The sequence below is a fragment of the Triticum urartu genome, chromosome 2A, assembly GCF_056163025.1.
Source record: "Triticum urartu cultivar PI428250 chromosome 2A, HENAU_Tu73, whole genome shotgun sequence".
In the NCBI taxonomy this organism is placed as follows: Eukaryota; Viridiplantae; Streptophyta; class Magnoliopsida; order Poales; family Poaceae; genus Triticum; species Triticum urartu.
The window spans coordinates 764,141,128-764,167,991 of NC_141874.1; the positions used below are offsets into that span (position 1 = coordinate 764,141,128).

Consider the following 26,864-nt stretch of genomic DNA (forward strand, 5'->3'; position numbering starts at 1 on the left):
CGTCGGGCGCGATTGCTATGATCTCAAACCTTTCATCCGAGCTCAACTTTTTCTTTGGGCCTCGTCTCTTTACCTCAGTTGTGCTTGATCCGGAGGGCTAGAAAAAAGAGCAAAGACTTAATTAATATGTGTACATACCAAAACAATGAATGCATCAATTAGCTAGTCAGCACATGCTTAACTAATATATATACCTGGCCGGACTCGGTTCGGTCACCGGAGCCGTCATCACGGTCTCCTTCTTGCACCAGCATTGGGTCACCGGAGCCGTCCTCACCTTCTTCTTCTTGCACCGGCATTAGGTCACCAGACCCAGCTTCTTCACCCTCTCCCTCAACATCGCTTCGTTTGCTTCGTCTCGGGTGGTGTCCATAGTTTCTACAAATATTTACAACATGGCAATTATTACTCAAACATGACAAATGGATATATTAGTGGCAAACGTAGAACTAGCTAGCTAATCATAGTAAGGAATCATATATATTAATTAGTGGCCTCGACGCTGCTTCTCTAGGGTTTGGGGTGGCCTCGACAACGCTTCAAGGGTTTGGGGTGGCCTCGAGAGAGTTTGTCGGGTAGGGGCGCGGCGGGAGGGGGTAGGAGACCGACATCTTTTTTTTTCTATGGTTTGGGTGTCCTCGAGAGTTTTTGGTCGAGCGAGAGGGTCGGAGGGTGCTCCCGCGGTATAAGTTATTATCACAGTCGAGAGATATATCGACCGCCCCTCATGTCGAAGTTATCCGAGGGGTATATCGACCCCCCCCCCTCGTGTTAAAGTTATCGGGAGAGGGAAATAGAGAGGAGAAGAAGAAAGGAATAGAGGAGAAGATCGAAGAAAAAAAAGAAGAAAAAAAAGAGGAGAAGAAGAAAAAATAGAATTTTTTTCTATTTTTTCTTCTTCTCCTCTATTCCTTTCTTCTTCTCCTCTTCCTTTTCTTCCTCTCCTTTTCTTCTCCTTTTTCCTCTTCTTATTTTCCTTTTTCCTCTCATAAATATATAAAACTTTTCTAAAAATGAAACTAACCTAAAATGTACTAAATCAGAGAACATATATAGATAATCCTTTTCTAAATATTCAAATCTAACTTTTGCATATATGAACATATATACACAGAGAACATAAAAACATATATACATTTTTATAAAAAAGCAAAATACAAAATACAAACATATATATGAAAAAAAATCTGAAAAGAAGCAATATACACAATACATATACTGACATATATACATAATATACACAAAGAAGCAATATACACAAGCATATATAATATATAAAAAAACAGGGGAGGGGCGCCGACCGGACCAACGGGCAGGGCGCGCGACGGCGACGGGCGGGCCAGGACGGGGCGACGGCGACGGGCGGGGCGGGGCGACGACGACGGGCGGGGCAGGGGCAACGGCGACGGGCGGGGCAGGGCGACGGCGACGGGCGGGCCGGGGCGATCGCAGGAGTCCGACGACGAGGACGGCGGGCTCGGGGCGGCACGCGGTGATGGCGACGTCGGTCTCGATCGGGACGGCGCGCGGCCGGCGACAGGGACGAGGAGGGGTGGGCTCGGGGAGGCACGCAGCGACGGGGACGACGAGGACGGCGGGCTCGTGGATGCCGGCGATGAGGACGGCGCGGGCTCGGGGAGGCGACGACGTTGGCGGCGGCGGCGTAAACGGCGAGGTGGAGCAGCCTCACGGCGTCGTCGGCGGGGGAAGGGGGGAACTGGCGATGCAAACTGAAATTTTTCACAAGTGTTTTGTTATATAGTCTAAGATCTAGTCCCGGTTCGTGGCACCAACCGGGACCAAAGGCCTCTTTTCAGCAGCCCAAAGGGCGGGAAGCGGCGGCCTTTGGTCCCGGTTGGTGGCACCAACCGGGACTAAAGGGGGGCATTAGTCCCGGTTGGTGCCACAAACCGGTACCAATTCCCCCCTTTAGTCTCGGTTGGAGCCACCAACCGGGACCAATGGCCTTGTGCTGCCCCGCGCCCAAAAGTTACTCCCACCTCGCTAGTTGAGAGGGCTCGGGAGTGGTTTATAAGCGCTGCTGCGCCCACCCTCTCGAGCTCCTCTCAACTGCAGGCTTTCGGGCCTAATCTGTCACTGCAATGCCTGTGGGCCTACTGGGCCTGCTGCGGGCCTGAATCCTGGCCCATGGTTGGGTTTCTAGTCGTATTTAGGCCGTGGTGGCCCAGTTGGTGGCATTTTTTTGCTATTTTTTTCATTTCTACTTTGAGAGGAGCTCAACAACGCAGAGAGGGACGGGCTTTTGTTTTTGTTTTGCTTTCTGTATTATTTATTTTCTTTTGTTTTTTGCTTTATTTTTTTATTCTTTTTGCTTTTAGGTCAGCAAAATTATAAACTTTCTGTTAGTGCCATTAGTTTTAGAAAAATTATAACCTCAAATTTGAATAGTTAAAATTTGAATTCTTTGAAATTTGTGTGAATCACAAGTTTGTGATTAACTTTACTAAAAAATGAACATAGATGCACCTATAGAGAAAATTCGACCTAAATTCATAGTTTTCAAATGAACTCTGAAAAAGTTGGCATAGCATGCTCGTCTGTTACAAATTTGGCATGGTATCATCATAATAGTTGTGGGAGAGAGTCTTCACTTTTTCTTCGCTTTTGTCATTTGCTTATTGCGCCGTAACCATGGATAATCTTCATCGTTTATCAGGATGCTTGGGTCAGCCTTGACATTGAAGGGAAGAATTTCATGAAAACTTTCATAATCTTCAGACATGTCTGTCTTGACCTCCACTCTCAGGATATCCCTTTTTCCTGAAAGAACTATGTGGCGCTTTGGCTCATCGTATGATGTATTCGTTTCCTTATCTTTTCTTTTTTCTCGGTCTGGTAGACATGTCCTTCACATAGATAACCTGTGCCACATCATTGGCTAGGACGAACAGTTCGTCAGTGTACCCAAGATTTTTCAGATCCACTGTTGTCATTCCGTACTGTGGGTCTACATGTACCCCGCCTCCTGACAGATTGACCCATTTGCACTTAAACAAAGGGACCTTAAAATCTTGTCCGTAGTCAAGTTCCCATATGTCCACTATGTAACCATAATATGTGTCCTTTCCCTTCTCGGTTGTTGCATCAAAGCGGACACCGCTGTTTTGGTTGGTGCTCTTTTGATCTTGGTCAATCGTGTAAAATGTATTCCCATTTATCTCGCATCCTTTGTAAATCAATACGGTCAAAGATGGTCCCCTGGACAACAAGTACAACTCATCACAAACAGTGTTGTCACCTCTGAGACGTGCTTCCAACCAACTGCTGAAAGTCCTAATGTGTTCACATGTAATCGAGTCGTCGCACTGCTCCGGATGTTTGGAGCGCAGACTGTTCTTGTGTTCATCGACATACGGGGTCACCAAGGTAGAGTTCTATAGAACTGTGTAGTGTGCTTGAGACCAAGAATACCCGTCCCTGCATATTATTGAGTCCGCTCCTAGCGTTCCTTTTCCAGTCAGTCTCCCCTCATACCGCGATTTAGGGAGACCTATCTTCTTAAGGCCAGGAATGAAGTCAACACAAAACCCGATGACATCCTCTGTTTGATGGCCCATGGAGATGCTTCCTTCTGGCCTAGCGCGGTTACGGACATATTTCTTTAGGACTCCCATGAACCTCTCAAAGGGGAACATATTGTGTAGAAATACGGGCCCCAGAACGACAATCTCGTCGACTAGATAAACTAGGACATGCGTCATGATATTGAAGAAGGATGGTGGGAACACCATCTCGAAACTGACAAGACATTGCGCCACATCACTCCTTAGCCTTGGTACCATTTCTGGATCGATCACCTTCTGAGAGATTGCATTGAGAAATGCACATAGCTTCACAATGGCTAATCGGACGTTTTCTGGTAGAAGCCCCCTCAATGCAACCGAAAGCAGTTGCGTCATAATCACGTGGCAGTCATGAGACTTTAGGTTCTGGAACTTTTTCTCTGGGATATTTATTATTCCCTTTATATTCGACGAGAAGCCAGTCGGGACCTTCATACTGAGCAGGCATTCAAAGAAGATTTCTTTCTCATCTTTCGTAAGAGTGTAGCTGGCAGGACCTTCATACTGCTTCTGAGGCATGCCGTCTTTTTCGTGCAAACGTTGCAGGTCCTCCCGTGCCTCAGGTGTATCCTTTGTCTTTCCATACACGCCCAAGAAGCCTAGCAGGTTCACGCAAAGGTTCTTCGTCACGTGCATCACGTCGATTGAAGAGCGGACCTCTAGGTCTGTCCAGTAGGGTAGGTCCCAAAATATAGATTTCTTCTTCCACATGGGTGCGTGTCCCTCAGCGTCATTCGGAACAGCTACTGCACCGGGACCCTTTCCAAAGATTACGTGTAAATCATTGACCATAGCAAGTACGTGATCACCGGTACGCATGGCGGGCTTCTTCCGGAGATCTGCCTCGCCTTTGAAATGCTTGCCTTTCTTTCGACGTTGATGGTTGGTTGGAAGAAATCGACGATGGCCCAGGTACGCATTCTTCCTGCATTTTTCCAGGTATATACTTTCAGTGTCATCTAAACAGTGTGTGCATGCGTGGTATCCTTTGTTTGTCTGTCCTGAAAGGTTACTGAGAGCGGGCCAATCGTTGATGGTCACGAACAGCAACGCCTTTAGGTTAAATTCCTCCTGTCCGTGCTCATCCCACGTACGTACACCGTTTCCATTCCACAACTGTAAAAGTTCTTCAACTAATGGCCTTAGGTACACATCAATGTCATTGCCGGGTTGCTTAGGGCCTTGGATGAGAATTGGCATCATAATGAACTTCCGCTTCATGCACATCCAAGGAGGAAGGTTATACATACATAGAGTGACCGGCCAGGTGCTGTGATTGCTGCTCTGCTCCCCGAAAGGATTAATGCCATCCGCGCTAAAAGCAAACCAGACGTTCCTTGGGTCCTTTGCAAACTCATCCCAGTACTTTCTCACGATTTTTCTCCACTGCGACCCGTTAGCGGGTGCTCTCAACTTCCCGTCTTTCTTACGGTCCTCACTGTGCCATCGCATCGACTTGGCATGCTTTCCGTTTCTGAACAGACGTTTCAACCGTGGTATTATAGGAGCATACCACATCACTTTCGCAGGAACCCTCTTCCTGTGGGGCTCGCCGTGAACATCACCAGGGTCATCTCGTCTGATCTTATAACGCAATGCACCGCATACGGGGCATGCGTTCAGATCCTTGTATGCACCGCGGTATAGGATGCAGTCATTAGGGCATGCATGTATCTTCTCCACCTCCAATCCTAGAGGGCATACGACCTTCTTTGCTGCGTATGTACTGTCGGGCAATTCGTTATCCTTTGGAAGCTTCTTCTTCAATATTTTCAGTAGCTTCTCAAATCCTTTGTCAGGCACAGCATTCTCTGTCTTCCACTGCAGCAATTCTAGTACGGTACCGAGCTTTGTGTTGCATCTTTGCAATTGGGGTACAACCCTTTTTTTGTGATCCTCTAACATGCGCTCGAACTTCAACTTCTCCTTTTGACTTTCGCATTGCGTCCTTGCATCGACAATGACACGGCAGAGATCATCATCATCGGGCACATCGTCTGGTTCCTCTTGATCTTCAACACCTTCACCCGTTGCAGCATCATTGGGCACATCGTCTGGTTCCTCTTGATCTTCACCAGCTCCCCCCGTTGCAGCATCACGGTATTCAGGGGGCACGTAGTTGTCATCGTACTCTTCTTCTTCGTCGTCTTCCATCATAACCCCTATTTCTCCGTGCCTCGTCCAAACATTATAGTGTGGCATGAAACCCTTGTAAAGCAGGTGGGTGTGAAGGATTTTCCAGTCAGAGTAAGACTTCGTATTCCCACAATCAGGGCATGGACAACACATAAAACCATTCTGCTTGTTTGCCTCAGCCGCATCGAGAAACTCATGCACGCCCTTAATGTACTCGGAGGTGTGTCTGTCACCGTACATCCATTGCCGGTTCATCTGCGTGTATTATATATAATTAAGTGTCCAAATTAATAGAAGTTCATCATGACATGCATTAAAAGCAAAGTACAAACATAGTTCTCATCTAACAACATATAGCTCTCCAGAGCATCTAATTAATTAAACCATACATTGAAACTATGTAAAACATTTTAATGCGAAAACAAAGGCGATCATAATCGCAACCAAGGTAACAATTGATCCAACGGCATAATGATACCAAGCCTCGGTATGAATGGCATATTTTCTAATCTTTCTAATCTTCAAGCGCATTGCATCCATCTTGATCTTGTGATCATCGACGACATCCGCAACATGCAACTCTAATATCATCTTCTCCTCCTCAATTTTTTTTTATTTTTTCCTTCAAGAAATTGTTTTCTTCTTCAACTAAATTTAACCTCTCGACAATAGGGTCGGTTGGAATTTCCGGTTCACATACATCCTAGACAAATAAAATCTATGTCACGTTGGTCCGCATAATTTTCATAAACAATAAATGAACCAATAGTTATAAAGATTAATGTATATACCACATCCGAATCATAGACAGGACGAGGGCCGACGGGGGCGGATACCAAAACCATCGCACTATATAAGATGCAATAATAAAATTAAGAAAATGATACAAGTATCTATCTAAACATACAAGTAACAATATTTTTCCTTTCAGAAAGAAGATAAGAACAAGAGGCTCACCACGGTGGTGTCGGTGATGAGATCGGCCCGGGTGATCGACGGCGGTGAAGACGGGGGTGGGGAGTGACGGACCGCTAAATCTAGACAAATCTCGAGGAAAATGGAGCTTTGAGGTCGAGCTTCGAGAGGAGAAAGCTTAACTAGTGTGGCTCGGGCATTTCATCGAACACCTCATGTGCATAGGAGGTGAGCTAGAGCACCACAAACACCTCCCCTCGCCGGCCCAGGAAAACAGAGCACTGGAGTGCTCTGCTCGCGGGCGAGGGTATATATAGGCACCTCATTGGTCCTGGTTCGTGGCATGAACTGCGACTAAAGGGCAGCCTTTGGTCCCGGTTCAGGCCATCAACCGGGACCAATGGTGGTGGGCCAGGAGCCAGGCCCATTGGTCTCGGTTCGTCCCACCAACCGGGACCAATGCCCCACGTGGCTCGGCCGGCCCCCTGGGCTCATGAACCGGGACCAATGCCCCCATTGGTCCCGGTTCTAGACTGAACCGGGACTAATGGGCTGCCCCGGCCTGAACCGTTGCCCCCTTTTCTACTAGTGTCATGACACCAGGAGTAGAGTTCTTCTCTGAACAACCATTAGTCACAGGGCATGCTAGCTAGCAACAAGACTAGAGGGTTCAGATCAATTGGAAACAAAAAGGCAGAAAGGTCCTAGGCAATCTCTTGCCACAAGCTAGCAGCATTGCAATAGGAGGTCACATTTCTGCTAACATACATCGCCTCGACATTCAATAAAATCTAGACAGGAGCAAGGTTGTAGCGCACTGAGCCGCAAGAAAAACTTCACAGTTTAACCTAATACTCCCTCTGTCCCAAAATAAGTATTTCTTATTTAGGACGGAGGGAGTATTTAACGGCCTTAACTAACAAGGCACAAACCACGTACACGACATGTATAAAGCAGCGGCAACATCAAATATCATGAACTTACAAGATTCATGACATATAATTCATTATGGTGTTGGCCAAATAGAAGAAATTGAACAAAGCTAGGACAAATGGAACCAAAATGTACACATCAAATCCCATGAATCTGGCTTTTTGGCTAGATTGGTTAATCCCCATCAGAAGTACGTGAAACCTGAACACTTGACGTACCCTCATATACATGAAATCTGAACTATCATACACAAAAAAACTGAACTATCCCCTCATGAACTTGACTGAGTTCTAACAAGAATCACATGAAAAGAAGTTTCAACATATACATGAGTCAGCATCCCCTTTACCCATATCAGTTTCTAGAATCTAGAATTCTCAACATTTCACTCATAAACATTTTAGATGTTCAAATAGAAGAATGATGAACTCAATTAAGCTACTGTAGCCAAGAGCTATGCTAATGATTGTCCTGATGGAGGAATCACGGCTCCAACCTGTGCAACCAGTCATGCGACCTCACATCAGCTATCTTCCTCAAGGGCTAAAAGGTTCAAACAATATTTTCAAAACTGCAAAAGTTGGCACGTTATGCTGCCAGAATAGTAGTGTGATATAGAGGCAACACAGGTACATCGCAATGTTACCCAAGAGACAGATTTTATGAAAATAGGCAACACAAGCGAGTTTGTAAATAATTTTCCAAGTAATGTTGATTTATGGGGGAAGACAAGAGGTGGGATTATTGGTTAATGCAAGAAATGGATAAAGTAGGCTCTTATACAACTTTTTATGTTCTGATTATAAAAGCAACTTCTTTTAATACTTCCAGAACCATTAATTGGCCAAACAAAGAAAATGATCTTCTTGCTCAAGTAAACAAGAGATGGATGCTATGTTTCCATTATGGAACACGAAAATAAACATAACCACATACTTTCAACTGAATAAGCAGTATATTTGTGGAGATTACAATTTGGCATGAACTTTCCGCCTATACCTATAGACATCAGGTAGAGTCAACACATATATTGTTGCAAGATGATTTTGGGGTTTCCCTGACAAATAGGTAAATATCTCCTCTCCTTATGCTCCATTGATTTCGTTCATGGTGATAATTAACACATCAAAGGAAAGGAAAGAGCTAATAGCCAAAAAAAAAGTTCTACAAAACTAGTGACAATATTTGTTGTCACACTCTGCACTGCAGAAAGTGCCACAAGTGAAGACTGAACTTGGAGCATTATTTGAGAATTCTCATAACCAAAAACAAGCAGAGGTCCAAAATTGAAACCCATGTGCATCTAGAACTTGATTAAAAGCTTGCGCTTTGCCAAAATGCACTCACCATCCTATGAAGTCCATGCGGTAAACACGTCTGTGTTCCTCTCCGCTTTGCCAATCACCATCCCCACAAGCCTGACCTGCATATCGCCAACCCAAACAACAAATATAGTGAGCGCTTTGCCGTCAAGGACATGTTTTATAGCTTGCAGTTGTCGCCACCATACATGACAATTAACATTGAAAATACACTCATAGTATGCCACCATACTGCAGAAGAATGGAACAAAAGCGAAAGACTCAGGAAAAGCATCTAGTAAACTAAAAAACAAGAAATACAAGATGGTGATAATGACTATTTTCCTATGCATCTAGTACCATCAGATCTGCTAGTATATAATCACATCATCAAGTCTCAAGAGCTTGGCTGATACTTGCAAGATCAAATGTGATTAACTTTTCCTAAAAAATATTGTAGTTAGATCCTCCATTTGAACAAGCAATGAAGCAACCACTACCAAAACTAATAAGTCCCCAACCAGCCAGCCATCACTGTTTTTAGTTGGGCGACTCAAACACCTCGACCAGTCGTTGATCAGCGAGGCTGAGTCGCTACCCCAGAATGACTCGTCGACTCATCGACTCGAAAACCTTACCAGTCACCGCATTGGCAGCAAGCAAACTAAAATAGACTAACATTTCTATGAGAGCCTCTAAATTGTTTTAGCATGAACAGAGTTAACATGTCCATATAGAAGAAACTTAACAAATCGCTCACTATAATTGTTTGGGTTGTACAAATGGAACCAAAACCTTGATGCTCTGGTTTTGAGCCTACACAAATGGACCAGACCATGCTATTCTATTTGTCCAACACATACAATTGCAATGTTGCTAACGAATTGACATAGGTATCAAGACTCTAAAAAATTCATATACCTAACATGTCCATATAGTAGAAATTGAACAAAGCTACTAGCTAGTGCAGATTATGTGCTTCAATCAAAAAATGCTGAATAAAAATAATAGTTTTGACAATGTACACACAATGGAACCAAAACGTGTTGTTACAATTACACGTACATATCTTCTCTCCTCATCTTGTTCGATTGATTTCATTCATTGTGATAATTAACAAATCAAAGAAAAGAAAAGAGATATCAGCAAACAACACTAGTACGCGTCGGTGCTGTACAAACGGTTTTTAACCCCTTTCCGCGATGTCATTTGGAACCGTCACCTAGTGAGTGCGAGTGATAGAGGGGTCCTTCCCACACGATCCAGAAACCGTCGGGGATATGCCCTCCTGGCACACACGCTCGGCAATAAGGTCGTCTGCGACCGGCGAGCGCTCAAATACGGAAATACATACAGTAGAGCTAAAATAAATGCAATTATACAGACGAAATTATTTCCGGTCGCAAGTACATCCCACACAGTCACTCCCCGCTAAACGTTTCCGTTCATATGTATATTCCACACAGTCGCTCCAAGGTAAACGTTTCCGTTCACGGGTACATCACACACAATTTTTCCCATTAAATCGTTTGTGATAGCGTTGTCATTGCACACGATATTAACAATTTTACCGTTTGCGTTATTGAATGCATCACACACGGTCCATAGAAGAAACTGTGTGGCAAAGACTGTCCATCACACACAGTTTTTATGTGGTAAACGTTTGCGCAAGGTGGCCTAACGCAAACAGTTTTCAAGAGAAAGTCGTGCGTGATTGTTCATTGATCCGACACGGTTTATTCCTAGAAACTGTGTGCGTTGCCTGAGGTCATCGCCCACGGTATTTTTTCAATAACCGTTTGCAATAGCGAAATCCAATTAGCAGGCTAATTCGCCATTAGCATTGCTAATTGCTCTAGTATTAATAATCTATTTATTAATCTAATTGACATTCATATCAAGCACATAATATATTTCATTTCCATATTAAGGAAGCAGAATTTCATAATTGAAATACATCAGAGTAGAACATGTATATCTTCAACACTCAGCTACCCCATTACACAACTGAACCAGCACCAAGTCTCACATGCAACATGTAGAAGTTTTCGAAATTAGCATCATAGACGGTATATAGACAGATGCATCTCATCTGGAAAACTGCTGAAGCGAAAGGAGAATATTGATTCTTCATTCATGTTGAAGGTCTTTGCAACTTTAGGCCAGTGCCTGTGGATGATTAACCGTCCGTCCTTCATCCTCTTCAGAAATAGTTCAATATTGAACCGTGGGTATTGTATGAAAACCTTCCTCGCTCCTTACATAGAGGTGGTTTGAGAGGTAATCATCGGTGAACTGCTTTGAAAAGGCCTGAAAACAAGGATGTGCATAAATATCTTCTCTGTATTGGAAATGGGGCAAAATAATAGAAAAAGGCAAGGTATAATAGTTAGTACCATCTTGTAGTGAACTGATGTCTTCTTCATTGTGCAGACAAAGATCTTGTTGTTTTTTGTCGCTAATTTCTTTATCCTAACAATCTTTCTGAGTTTCTTGATTTGATTGATATTCATGGACAACTCATTTCCTCATATGCAAAGAGGGTCGAACAATGGGTCAAAACCTCTGATAGCAGGACCTACATGTGCAAGACCAAATTGTAAAAAACCTAAATATTAGAATGGTTCCTGCAATTACAAAATAATGTGCTATTAGACAACGGACCATGCACGTGCTAACCTCGATTGTAAACCTCAGTGCTTGCCATTGTTTCCCTGCAACACATATAAGGTAGTTAGTCATCAGGTTAAGTAAGGGTTCGCATGCTATCAGTAAAATATGTTGATGAAAATAAGCATATTACAGATTCATCAGATTAATTCAATCCACATGGAAAACTCATTTATCCAAACCAAGCGTGATTAAGAAATAGGAAATATAGCACTTGTATATGTTTCTCATGTATTAAGTGCCGCCAAATTCAATTTATTCCTCACATGCACAACAATACAAAATTCTACCCACGACAGTTGAGCATCGCATTGCAGAATTAAACCAAGCAGTTAACTAAACAACACAATAAATGAATCAAACATTAACTGAGCACCACATTACACAATATAACATACTCCTAATAGAAGATCAGACAGTTAAACAAACCAAGCATGTTTAACAACTTGGAAATATAGCAATTGTATTTATTTCTCATGTATTTACTACAGTCAAATTCAATTTATTCCTCACATGGTATACAATAACAGAATGCACCCACAACTAATTAACATCGCATTGCATAATTGAACCAAACAGTTAACTGAACACCACAACACAATGAACCAAACGTTAACTGAGCACCACATTGCATAATGTATAACCAAACCAAGCATGCTTGACAACTTGGAAATATAGCAATTGTATTCATTTCTCATGTATTTTGTAAAGATAAATTCGATTTATTTCTCACATGGAGGACAATACAAAATTGCAGCCTGAAGATTTGAACATCACATTTGCAGAATTGAACTAAACAGTTAACTGAAGACGACAACTAATTAACAAAACAGTTAATAAGTGAGCACCACACTGCACGACATATAGAACATATACACTAGAGCAACATATTGCATGGTAAAATTAGAGAGCACAATTCACTAGAATTTGTGAAGGAAAGGCAGGAGCAGCACACGCAACGGGTAAACCGAGCATGCTTAACCGGCGTAGCTAGCAAATGGCAAGGTACTCCTCCAAGATCTGGGGGTCGGCACGAATGGCAGCCATCGCGACCTCATCCGCGCGTGCGGCCGCGATTTGCTTGTCCGCTGCCAAATGCTCCTTGAGATCCTGGCTATACTGCGTGCGCCATGGCTTAGGGCGACGCTTATTTGGTGGAGGGGTTGGTGATTTGGGTGGAAGGTGTCGCGCTCGCGCCGGCGTTCGGGGCATGTGGGATGTGGAATGAGGAGGAGGATGGGGGTCGGGTGTGGATTACCTGCCTGGATAGACGAGGCCGAGCAGCGTGAAGGAGGGTCGCCAACGAGGAGGCAGCGCTACAAGCAAGGAGTGAAGGTTTCAACTTGGAAAGGAAGGCGGAAACAGGGGAAATGTGACTTTTGATAAGGGGGAGGGGCGGGAAGGTAGATATTTCCGCGGAAGCCGAAAATTTGGAATCGCTTCAGCGAAAAACTGGCGCGCAAAGTGTCATCAGACACGTCCCCTTATTCAGAACTGAGTACGATATGTGAACATCACAAACGATTCAGACAGCTTAACCCGTGCGTGATGAGTTTGAACGTCAAAAATTTTGGTTCGAATTTCCATGGTTACAGTGGCATCCACGTCATTGCATAATTTGGGTACACAAAGGAGACTACAACACACTCACACTTCTTAATCGAGCAAGTTTAGCAATTAAACAGAGCTAGCTGACCTAAACATTACTCTAACAAATTAAAGATCGGCACTAGTACTATGGCTGGTGCTCGTCGATCTCCGCCGCGGCCTCCGTGTCCAACTCGCGCCCGACGGTCTCCTGGGGAAGGGGCTCCATGGCATCCATCGCACCATAGTCAGCAAGCATCTCGCCATCCACATCCGCTATATCTTTGGAAAAGGCCCCCATGAGCTGGGCGTGGGCGGCCGCGATCTGGGCTCGGACGGGCTCCGTTGTCGCAAGGTATGCGACAGAGGAACGGACGGCTACTCGAACGCTCTCGGCGATTGCCAACTCTTCGGTCGTGGGTTGCCGATTGTTGTCGGAGAAACTTCGTTCGATTAGTGTTGTGACCGCCACGAGCTAGGCGTGGGCGGCCTCGACATGGTCGTGGGCAGCCTCCATCAGGGCTAAGGCCGCCGCTGCGGAACGGACAGCTGTTGTGTCACTCTCACCAATTGCTATCCCCGAGGCAGATGTTGCTGCCGCCACCTGAGAAGAAACAACGGCCGTTTGGGCTGCCTTGGCCGCCCGGTCGCAGATTGCGGCCGCGCTCATGCACCTTGTTAGCACGCGCATGGCGGCTGCGGCGCGCTCTCGCCGGAGTGGGCCACCGAAGTTCCCCTCACGACGCGGGTCCACGTGCCCATCTTTCACCGGCGACGATTGAAAAGTGAAATGATATTTGGGGAGCGATCTAGTGTGCTTGAGAGGCCGGCTGTTGACCGTAGCCGACGCAACTTCTCGCTTAAGCCATAGGCATATTATACACCGATGGTGCTCTAGGGTATTTTGTGCTGCATCTCACACGGTTGGTGATAATAAACTGTGTGCGATCTACTTGATTTTTAAAGGGTTGGATATTGTAGGGCCAGTGACGTCTCCCTTAGCCATGTATCTGCCCTACAATGAATTTGGTCCTATTGAAAAGGCAACCTTTTTCTGCATCGGTCCCTTCCAAAACGGAAAATCATTCGGCTGCGCCATGATAGGATTGCAGATACATGTTGCGAAGTAACTATATCTACACACCCTCCCCATCTACAGATAGCTTGTATAGCCATTTATGAGCAGTCACATATTCTTTACTTGAAGGTTTTCAGTCCCTAAACCCCTTTGTTCCTTTGGCCTACACATTATATCCTAGTTCGCCAAGATGTACTTGAATCTATTGTCAACGCTTTGGTAGGGAAAACGTGATCAATAAAAGTCCAACTTTTTTCGTACCCTCGCAGGTACTTTGAAGAAGAACAATAGGAACATCGACATACTTGTAAGCATGGAATTTATACCTGAATTAGCAGACTCCCATAAGACATACTTGCGCTTCCAGCAACTTAGCATCTTCTTAAATCGATCCTCTATGCACACTCATTCTTTGTTGGTTAACTTTGGTGATGAATTAGGATTCCCAAATAACTAAACAGTAGAGACTCCAACTCACTCCCTCACAACTGTGTATAATTATCTTGTTCTTCCTTGACGCACCCAAAACAAAATAGTCCGCTCTTGTTGAAATTTGTTTCCAAACCAGGCAGTTATTCAAAAGGACACAAAATCAGTTTCATATTTCTAGCCTTGGAGAGGTCCTGGAGGTCTTGGAGCAGGTCAACGACGGTGAGGTCCTGGAGGTCTTGGAGATCGTCTTCGGGGAGGGTCTTCTTGGCGCCATCAAAGAGCCATTGCATGCCGAAGTCGAGGTTGCCGACGAGGAGGGGGTTGACGAGGATGCAGAAACCGCTGCCGTCCAGCTCCGACAACCACCCGTTGAACTCTCGGTACGCCAGCTTCACCGTTGTTGCGGTTTTGGTGGTGGTGGTGCTGGTGGTGGAGGATGACTCATTTTTTATGTTGCTGCTGCTTCTAATTCTCATGGTGGCGCGGCGGATTGGTGGCAGTCGGCGAGATGACGGTGATGGAGGAGCGTAGATGGAAGGAGGAGGAGGCCGGCCATGGGTATGGGAATGGGCATGGCTCCTCTCTCCATCTGCATTCGTCGATGAGAAGAGGTAGCTTTTGTCCTGGTCGATTTGAGCAGGGAACCTTTCATTATTTTTGTTTTTTATTACTATGTAAGGTAACATACACGTTTCCCTTTTATTTTGCACGGTTCCTTTCGTGTTTGTATTCATCTGTGCCTGTGAATACAAAGACGTCCAACTCATACACACTCTGGAATGGAAGGAACCAGAAGGACAGCTGGCCTATCAACTTTGCACTACAGAGACTGCAATGAAAGCCATGTCATCTTCTGTGGCGTCCAACCAAGAGCAGGCACCATCACAAACTTTGTCTACCCGCAAGAACCATCTGCCGCATAGTCAAGAGGTAAGAGTGACTTTCTGTTTTTTTATAGTGATGGTGTAACCATGGAGTTAAAATTTTTGGGATTGCTACATCACAGCCAACTGAGATTTAACCAAGTCTCAGTCGATGCGATATTCGTAGGATCTTACTTAGAGATCTGTATAAAATTTTCATTTTAGTTTTTTTTGTTTTTTTATAGGATTACTTGACTAGAACTTGGTTAAATCTCAATCGACTGATTAGTCAACGAGCAAGCAAAAAAGGATGGGCATCATCCCCGTATTTAACAGACTACACTGTACACACTGTAAAAAAAAGACTACACTTAACACTTTACATGCATGCATGCTGCCTAGCTAGCTGGAATCTTCACGTTCGCAAACGCATGTATCGGCAAACATACCTACATCCTTCCTTTTATTTGTTTATTTTGTATAAATAGCAGACAAAATCAAGGGATGTATATTAACCAAACAAAAAAGAAAAACCAGCGTCCTGTCCGACTTGCACTCCGACTCGGTCCACTCGGATCCATGCATGCATGCATGCCTTTCTCTACTTTTAATGTCTGAATTGGTTAAATAGTATCCATGGTTCATTTTCATCCCATCAGTCTCAACCGTTTTATTTTGCTGGTTTTTTCGTCCCCTCCCTCCACCCCACCCGTTTAGTTTCGCGTCACCCTCTCACACAATGAAAAAAATTGAACGGATCAGAACTTTCCATGCTGATGCAAGTTATTTAGTAATGTCTTTATATAAAAGAATCAATCACAATCAATCTCTAAAGATCAAATCTAAATTAATTAATCTTCATAACGTTTGCTTCCTTCCTCATCACGTCCATAACTTTCGTTCCTTGTTTTGGCGGAAACTGTTTGGTAGCAGAGATTGGGAAGCTTTCTATGAGCGTAGTAATAGGAAGTATTCATTTTCTTGACGATTCGTTTCCATGCATGATGATAGTAAATTAGGCCAACATTCGAGGCGCATAGGGGCCAGAACTTGTGCCGCCGCGACATCAATCGAGATCCCAACAACTGCCTCGACATCGACAAGATTTGTTGCCCACTTGCCGCGGGCTGCGCCTCCCCCCCCCCCCCCCCCCCCCCCCCCTTCTCCCTTCACCAATGTAATTCTTTCTCGAGATTTTGTGATGCAAAATTGGATCTTTGGGTTAGGATGAAGCTGCTGGGAACGCATGTGTGACCCCAAGAACAAGTACCGGATGCTGCAAATGACGAGGTCGGCCAAGGGCGTCGCTTGTGAGGACGTCTTTGAGAGCATGATCAGCATCTCACCTCTCACCTGAAAAGCTACCACTAACTCATTTCACATCATGCCTCATGCTGATTCGGTTAGCTGAAGTACTCCAGTTCCATTGCCCAGGAAAAAAAACTAATAGGTGCTGAAATCTCTCCGCATATTGTGTTTTCTGAAGTCTGGTGGGTCGAGACAAAGGAACAAAACTCTGAAGAGCTCAAACTTGAGTTCCGAAAAGATATGTAGAATGTATGTGTGTGCCTCTGCCTATTCATATGTAATTTTTCTATCTATGCTTTCTGCTCCTCTCTGACGCAATTGTGTATGGAGGAGGGGCTACCAGTGGTGAAGTATATGGTGCTTAATAGGTGCATCATTTGTTCTACTTCCACATATTTTGACCTTGATTATACCATATAGAATCCTAGGTGTTATGACAAGGAGTCATGTTTATTCCATTGATGCAAATTGTCAGCAAATTATGTATTATGTAGATTATGAGATCTTGCTAGGAAAACTGGATCATTATTCTGTATATGTGATTATGAGGCTGGTGTTTATCTCTTTGAAAAACGATTAGTTACTCCAGAAAATTATTATTAGCACTAAGAAGAAGTTTCCGCAGTCAAGATTGTGATGACCGGGTGGTGTTCGGATATCATCCTTGCTCGATTTGGGCATCGGTGGTTTTTGCAGCTTCACATCAAAGTCGCCGGCGACGATGATCCAACGAATGGAGATACGTCGGATTGGGTTGAGTGTGTGGTACGTTCACCCTGATCTCATGCTGTTTTAATATATTTTCTCTTGAGAAAAAATTTACCTTCAGTATTTAGAGTACATGTATTTTCCCCTGAACTTTACAGTGACATATCACAAATGAACTCCGTTCATCTATCTGCACATTGTGGTCTGTAGTAATACATATTCTGTATATAGGTGATTGGTTTACTTAGTAGCTAGGCGAGTAGAAAATACATGAATATTGATTCAAGAACTGTGGTTCATTTATACAATTGAACTGTAACTTAGCAATATGATTGAAAGAGTACATGGATACTGATTCGAGTGCGACAACTACTTATCTATTAAGTGTGTTGATGGTCTTGGGTCAAGTTCAGTGTTCTTGGGAGTGTTTATTCGAAATATTGCAGCGTGGTAATCAGTTACTTTCATGTCAATTTTATCTTCTCTGGCATGCCAATTGTATGCCTCTAATTCCATGATTAAATTTTCCCTGAGCTACAAGATTAAATGAGTTTAGTACTAAATTCTAGATTGTCATCTCGATGTATCTATATCTTTAGACGCTTGTGCATCCTTACCATGGATTGAATCAAGTTGATTCATAGCTCATGCCATGATTCTATGTACTACCAAATGCCGTTTTGATACAGATCCAGCGAGGTGTCTTGGACTGATGGTATTTTGTTCTCAACATGTGTGAGCATTTCTGCTATGGACCCTCTATGTTTAATTAAGTGATAACATTATTTCTTTGAAGAATGTAACTTGTGCAGTGTATAACTGTTATTAGAGAGAACAACATTTGTGTCTTTCAAATAAAAGGTTTGTGCTACTTTTTTTGTGAGAGACGGCTTGTGTAACAAATTTTAGGGCATTCCATTCCTTTTTGGATAAAGATCTGCTATTCTATTGAGGCAGTTTATCTCTTACTACTCCCTCAGCTTCAAAATACTTGTGGTGGCTTTAATTCAAATTGGAACTAAAACCACGACAAGTATTTCAAACGGAGGGAGTATAACTTATGCATATTATCAGTATCCTTTAGTACGTTATATGAAATGTTTTCCAGTATGCCCAAGTGAAGGTGTAGTTTTTATGAGATATTTCTTTAACACGAGCAATGGTGCAGATCAAAGAGTGCATGCGTCGGGAGCAGGAAAAGGTGTGCTGTGATACAGGTAATCAAGGAAACCAAGGTCTACCTTATCCTCTGCCTTTGTATGCAGAGTGATGATTTTTTTTCCTTTCTTGGTGTTGTAATAGTAGCCAATGACATTTGTAAGTGACCCTATTCGTCTCACCCCTCATGGATACTAGTTGAGAACGTTTCGATGATGTTGAGAGAAATATGCTCTATTTCAGGCATGCTGGCCTTGCTAAGTTGTAACACGATTCCTTTTACTTTCGCTCCATTGCAGCTAGCATGTTATAGTAGTTCGGGGGGGGGGGGGGGGGGGGGGGGCTCATTTTAAGTCCTTAGTACTTCCCAACTGCTTTTTTATCTCTTCAGTGAAATGCAGAGTATTTAATGTGTTCGTCCGCATAGACTAATAATGGAATAACAAAAAATTAGGCAGGTTCTTTATTAGCTTCATTCCCTCCTCTGCGAGTTGCATGCTGTTGTTACTCAGTTCATTTTCTACAAATACAAAAAATGAGGCATGGATTTATGGCTTTATTTTAACTTCATTGTTTTGTTTTGTATTTAAGAAATCAGGATGCACTTTTTGTTCACTCTGTCTTGCCCTATGTTAATTTTCTGGATGACTACAAAATAATGGTATTATTAATCAAATTTATTGGCATTTCCTTCAAACATTTGAGCTGGTAAAGTTGTTTTTGAGAACGGATATTTGAGGTGATCCAGGTTATGTCAAAGCTTGTCCATAATAAAGGAAATCATGGCGCTTCAGCTTCTCCCTGGTTCCATGCCTTGTCACTATATATGGCTTTACATGTGTAAATGTGAATCTATCTGTGCTCTTGAGTTTATGCTGAGATTGTCCGGCTTTCTCTTGAGCGATGTCTATGTCGTAAAAACTGAACACTGATCGCTGCCCTCGAACGAGACAATTTTGTTGGTCCATACTGTACAAATTTAAGCCACAAGCAAAAGGCCATTGCATCTATCACCTTTTGACATAATCCCGTCTCCAAAGATTCAAGTTATGACAGAACAATCACAAAGGGAAATACTTGAGAGTCATGATTCAGAGGGACTAGTGGGTGTTAATGAGACACTTGAATATTATATTTTCTTCTAACCAAAACCCCTTTGTTGAATTTCTATTTGAAGAAGCTCCAATGAAAATTAATTCTCTTGATAGGATAATTTTTCGCTTGCTTCGCACCTAGTTAACTATGAAGGTTTAACTTGAGAATTATCACTAGTGTTATGAGGCTATATGTGGCTAGACAGCGAGCTTAAGTGCAATCATTACAAATAATACGTTTTACTATTTTCCTTGTTTAATTGTGTGTGTTATTATTGTGAATAATCACTAGCCCACGCAAAATTAAAATTGTGTATGCTATTGAATTACCAACTCGCTGGATGTTACCCAAAAAAATACGATCAATGGTCTATATATATCAACGCATATTATCTTTTAATTGTAATACAACTCACATATCTGCTATTCTATTGAGGCAGTTTATCTCTTATTTCACCATCTTAATGAGAATGGGCATGGGCCCCCTCTTTTCTCTTATTTCACCATCTGAAAGACAAGTATATATATTTGATTCACAAGAACATGTCATGCTTCATTCATCTATCCACCTCCAAATCAACAAAGAATCAAACTCATGCAAAATCAGAAATTTTATACCAATGCAATAGATACGTTTGTCTGTTCAACTACAAGAATCTTTGCTAGTAGAAATTTGGGCAGCATAACAGCCTGAAAGAAATACATGCACAGAGGCACTACAATCTCTACATGGTGATTTTCTATTTCACATGGAAGAAAAACACTAGAACAGCTCTGCCATCAGCTCCTTAATTATAGTATAGAGGTCAAGCATGCGGGTTGACGCCTAACATGATTCTACAACAACCAATCTAGTCTATTACACCAAGAAAAGAAACGTCCATTGTCATGGGAAGCTCCATGTCCCATATCCCTTGTAGAGGCCAGCCAGCCTAGCTGCTCTTGGTGACGCCTCTGCCTCTCAAGTGTCCGAATACCTTTCTTTTCCCGCGTTGACTTGGCCACCAGAGCTAATCTTAAATTCGGAGAGAGGAGTATCTCCTCTTGCCTTCCACGGACCTTCATCTAAGAAAAACATAGAAAAGAACTGCCAACACATGTTAATTTGCATGCCAAACAAACTAAACGCAAGAAACTGTAAGCAATGCCCAGTTCTGACTAGGCTAAAAGTGTAATGTATGCGTTCAGATGTATGCACGCAACAAATACCTTCAAGTCAGTCATCTATTACCATCTAGTAATCACATTCCTTGTTTGGGTTTTTCAATAAAAAAACCCATCAAAAGGATCAAGATAGTCACAAATGAGTCACAGAGTTTTCATAATGAATTAATGTGTTCAACATCATGACACCAAGAGTAGAGTTCTTCTTTGAACAACCATTAGTCACAGGGCATTCTAGCTAGCAACAAGACTAGAGGGTTCAGATCAATTGGAAACAAAAAGGCAGAAAGGTCCTAGTCAATCTCTTGCCACAAGTGTTGGCCTTGAGCCATTAGCTAGCAAAATTGCAATAGGAGGTCACATTTCTGCTAACATACATCGCCTCGACATTCAATAAAATCTAGACAGGAGCAAGGTTGTAGCGCACTGAGTAACCGCAAGAAAAACTTCACAGTTTAACCTAATACTCCCTCTGTCCCAAATTAAGTATTTCTTATTTAGGACGGGGGGAGTATTTCACGGCCTTAACTAACAAGGCACAAACAACGTACACGATATGTATAAAGCAGCGGCAACATCAAATATCAAGAACGTACAAGATTCAGGACATATAATTCATTGTGGTGTTGGCCAAATAGAAGAAATTGCACAAAGCTAGTACAAATGGAACCAAAATGTATACATCAAATCCCACGAATCTGGCTTTTTGGCTAGATTGGTTAATCCCCATCAGAAGTACGTGAAACCTGAACACTTGACGTACCCTGATATACATCAAATCTGAACTATCATATACAAAAAAACTGAACTATCCCCTCATGAACTTGACTGAGTTCTAACAAGAATCACACGAAAAGAAGTTTCAACATATACATGAGTCAGCATCACCTTTACCCATATCAGCTTCTAGAATCTTGATTTCTCAACATTTCACTCATAAACATTTAGATGTTCAAATAGAAGAAGGATGAACTCAATTGAGCTACTGTAGCCAAGAGCTATGCTAATGATTGTCCTGATGGAGGAATCACAGCTTCAACCTGTGCAACCAGTCATGCGATCTCACATCAGCTATCGTCCTCAAGGGCTAAAAGGTTCAAACAATATTTTCAAAACTGCAAAAGTTGGCACGTTATGCTGCCAGAATAGTAGTGATATTAGAGGCAACACAGGTACATTGCAATGTTACCCAAGAGACATATTTTAAGAAAATAGGCAACACAAGCGAGTTTGTAAATAATTTTCCAAGTAATGTTGATTTATGGGGGCAGACAAGAGGTGGGATTATTGGTTAATGCAAGAAATGGATAAAGTAGGCTCTTATACAACTTTTTAGGTTCTGATTATAAAAGCAACTTCTTTTAAATACTTCCAGAACCATTCATTGGCCAAATAAAGAAAAGGATCTTCTTGCTAAAGTAAACAAGAGATGGATGCTATGTTTTCATTATGAAACACGTAAATAAACTTAACCACATACTTTCAACTGAATAAGCAGTATAGTTGTGGAGATTACAATTTGGCGTGAACTTTCCGCCTATACCTATAGACATCAGGTAGAGTCAACGCATACATTGTTGCAAGATGATTTTGGGGTTTCACTGACAAATAGGTAAATATCTCCCCTCCTTATGCTCCATTGAATTCGTTCATGGTGATAATTAACACATTTTCTTGATACCATCAGCTACATGCAATGTGCCATCACCGTTGCAATCTTCCCTTTCGGCAAGCCGTCGTACATAGTTTGCATCTCCTCACCAAAGTCAACCACCCGAACTGAAGAGAGAACCCTCTTGAAGACCTTTCGATGGTCACTCAATCTGCAGCGAGTCTGTCGCCATAGGCCTGAGTGGTCACTACAAGGACCAACAGCGATGACGGAGCACATCATAATGGACTACCACCTCGTCGGAGAGAGCTCTGTCCAGGCCTATCGGTCCAGGGGGCGACCTGCCGGAGCTAGAGCACAAGAAAGCGGAACACCATCGCCGCATGCCTGCTACTAGACCAGGAACGTACAACCAGCAGATCCGCGTCGCACCTCCCGACCGAAGCACTGTGCTGCCCTGAGCTCATCCACGATCGCACCTCAACCACGCCGTCAAGCCATTGCCTCACATCCCGCCGCCACCAAAAGCCTGCAGTCGCAGCCTCGCAGGGACATATCCAGATATGGCGTAGCAGACACACCGGCCACGGCTGTCGTGGGCTCGTGGCCCAGCAGGAGAGAGAGCACAGGCCACCCAAGCGGTAGAGGCGTGGCGGGGGAGGGCTGCCAGGGGCTCAGGGCAGATCAGCAACCCCGCGCATCAAGGATGGGCCCATTAGTTATCATCCACAAAATAATTCGTCAGCAAAGAAATTTAATTGGCGGACCTAGTGTATTTGGCTAGATTACCAGTGACGGGTTGGGTGTGCCCCACAGTAGCTTCCCGTTGGTGCAAAAGCAGTCTCTCCTTTTTTCCGACAAAGGGTGGATTTTATTAGTCTAAAATGAAGCATCAAGACGATACATACATAATGAGCACACACCCAGCCTTTAGGTAACTAGGATGCACACAGCCAACACCAACACACACAACACGCCAACATTTTACAAACACTTCTTCAACACTTTTTTCAAATGCTTAACAATTTTATATACCTGATAAAAAAATTCAACATTTTTATAATACATGGTCAACATTTTTTTCTACACACATGTAACATGTTCAAATAATTATTCAATATTATTGAAATACTTGATTACCATGTTTATATAAATGATAAAAAAATTCAACATTTTTGTAATACATGGTGAACATTTTTTCTCTAAAAATTTAATATTTTTCAATTAGAATACTTGTTCAAAAAAATTTGAATTATTGATTAACATTTTTTTAATACATGATCAAATTTTTATACACATTTTTCATACGTTTTTTGATACATGATAAACATTTTTCTATACACATTTAATAATTTTCAAATTCTTGGTCAATATTTTCCAAATGTTTTTATAGAGTGTTTTTTGTAATATACATATATATTTATAATATTTCAAATTATTAACAAAAATTATTAAAAAAACAAAAAAAACGAAACAGAAAATAGGAGGTTGTGTTCTCCCGCTCTCCTGGGCCGGCCTGGTCTCCCCTTCAGCATGGGTTCCTACCCTCTTGCTGAAGGCGAGTCATAGGGGCGCCCGTGTACAGCTGCTCCTAGCGTGAGATCGAGTTTCAGTGACATGGTTGATTGGAACCAATCGATTGAGTTTCAGCCCGGTTCGAATTTGGTTTTTTCAGGCCGGGCTGTCCATGATCAGGTTTACTCTTAAGTCTGGACTAATACAAAGATCGATCACTTATCGCCTCTGAAATGCATACGATAGTTAGTGTTGTTGTGTTGTGTGTGAAGTATTACGGTTTGTAATAATCAACCATTCAACCGTCTAAATTTGTTTGCATAATGATCAAGATCTACCTAGTACACACACTCCGTCAGCAATGATCTTCACGCTATATATATTGCATATGTTCAGATAGAGTCATACAATACAATTTCCTGTACTGTGAGAATTCAGCAAGATATGACGGAATTAGGCTAAGCTGATGAGCCCCAGGTTGCTGTGGCCTCGGCTTGGAGCGCCTCATGGAGCTCTTGGGCTACAGCGACAAGGAAACGGTCACCGCCATGCCGCGCGAGCAGCGAGACCGACACCGGGACGCCGCCACGGGTGCCCAGTGGGATACTGACCTGGCAGAACCCCGAGAGGCCGGCAATGGACAGCAGCGAGAAGGCCCTCGCCCGGAAGTCCTCCAGCAGTGTCGCATCCATGCGTAGCTTCGGCGGCGCGCCGGGAACCGTAGGGATCGCCAGGATGCCATCCTCCTGTAGACACAAATTCATTTAGGGGGAAAATAGCAATGATCAACTCCTACCTGTTTGTTGCCTGCAGGTTCAGAAAATGCATGCTGCAATGGGATTAAGATTTTCTGAACTGTTGATTGTTGAATTTACCTTGAGGAGAGCGGCAAGTGCAGACTTGAATTCGGTCCTGACGGCGTGAAGATCATCCATGGCGGATTCATCCTCCGACGCAATGGCCTCCTGTACTCGCTCTCGGATGCCAGGGCCGAGGTTGGGCTTCACCGTGTTCACCCAGTTCGCGTGGTTTGCTTTGAATTCAGACCTGAAAAACATGCAGCACATCTTCACAAATTTAATCTCATCCATGTGCATACATACAAATTCTGAAGTAAACTGCTGGCATTTCCATTACAAAGACCGTCGAGTTCATCTAACCGTGGAATTATGAAAACGGCATGGCTTCAGTTAAGGGGCACACAATTTTATGATACATGGTTGTGCTTAGTGTAGTTATGTACTCCAGGCTGTAGAAAACTGACTGAAAACCAGCAAACCTTTGAAGGACACGCATGACACGTGAGATTGCAGACAGAGCCGGCACACACGACGATGATGCTTCAACCGCAGACAACTCGGTCATGAACTTGCCGATGCTCGGAACGTTGCTGGAGACAAAATCACCAAGGTTACCATTATCCACCACTGCATCACCTGTCAGTCAGTCAGTCACCAAACACACCACACAAGGTTCAGAAACTTATACTATAAGTAAACTGTTCTGCTCTGCTCTACTCTGCATCAAGGGATACCAACGATGGATGAGGTCGAGTTCATGCTAGATACTTACTTCCGAACACCTTGGCCGCACAAGCATTGAGGATCTCGTAGGTGTGGTCATCGTCAGAGGAGCCCAAGATCTTGAAGCAGTCTGCAGGAATGATGACACAGCTCGGTCGTCGTCGTATCTCGGCATCATCGTCGGTGGCAGCTGGCACCGGCGGCAGCATCACATCGGTGACACGAGACAGCGTAGGCAGATCTCTAGCAAACCACCCTGTAAGCATAATCACACTCTGATGTACAGACACTTATACAGTAGTACAACTGAATGAACATATGGATAGTTTGTGTGCTGAACACTGACAGTGGCACGGGTAGACTGAAATTACCGACAGTGTCGAACATCTGCGCCATGGGGACGACGCTCTCGGCAGAGACCAGTCCATGGGAGGGCCGGAGGCCGAAGATGCCGCAGTATGCGGCGGGCACCCTGACGCTGCCGCCGGTATCGGTGCCGAGGGCGAAGTCGGCGAGGCTGGCGGCGACGGCGACGGCGGAGCCGCTGGAGGAGCCGCCGGGGACGCGGCCGGGGGCGCAGGGGTTGGCGGGGGTGCCGTAGTGCGCGTTCTCGCCGTTGATGCTGTAGGCCATCTCGTCCATCACTGTCTTGCCCACGCCCGTGGCGCCGGCGGCGAGCGCGGCCAGCACGGAGGGGGCAGTTGCGGCGGCCGGCGCGTGCGTCCGGGCCCAGTCCGGGGTGCCGAAGCCGGTGACGCGGCCGGCGACGTCGAAGCTGCCATGAATCGACAAATCAGTGAGTCAGACTGCTGAACATCGATGTGGTCGATGAAGGGAGGGAAGGAGGGAGAAAGGTTGTAGTACATGTCCTTGATGGCGAAGGTGAGGCCGTGCAGGGGGAGCTGCTGCTGCTGCTGGTCGGAGGAAGGAGGCGGCAGCAGGATGAATTTCTCCATGATGGCGCCGTGGTCGTCGCCGCTGTCCTCCATGGATAACTCGCTATGGATAGGAGCAGGATAGATAATGGATATGGCGTCGACGACGTCAATATTTCAGTTAACACCATGTGTTCCTCAAAGGCAATAAGCTGCCTGGTTTGAGCCTGATACGTCTGCTATCTGGTGAGGCGAGCCTGGACTAGGCTCTTTAAAAAAAATAAGATGAGGCAAAACATTTGTCATTTTTATTGATTAAGAAGACGAGATTTGCCCGGTTAATTAGAGGAAGACCGGATGAAACCTAGAGGACATGGCAACATTCCAAGAGCACCACCCGCTGAAAAC

General features: G+C 43.9%; 1 protein-coding gene across 1 annotated transcript; it reads right to left on the bottom strand.

Annotated features, from left to right (window-relative positions):
- Nucleotides 1-24,413: 24,413 nt before the first annotated feature.
- AMI1 (amidase 1) lies at nt 24,414-26,662 on the bottom strand. The gene is made up of 6 exons (XM_087545608.1): nt 26,446-26,662; nt 25,953-26,356; nt 25,631-25,837; nt 25,338-25,494; nt 24,934-25,105; nt 24,414-24,804 (listed from the first exon to the last, which is right to left on the bottom strand). The coding sequence occupies exons 1-6, from the start codon at nt 26,568-26,570 to the stop codon at nt 24,517-24,519; spliced, it is 1,353 nt and encodes a 450-aa protein (XP_087401734.1). The 5' UTR covers nt 26,571-26,662; the 3' UTR covers nt 24,414-24,516.
- Between the last annotated feature and the right edge of the window lie 202 nt (nt 26,663-26,864).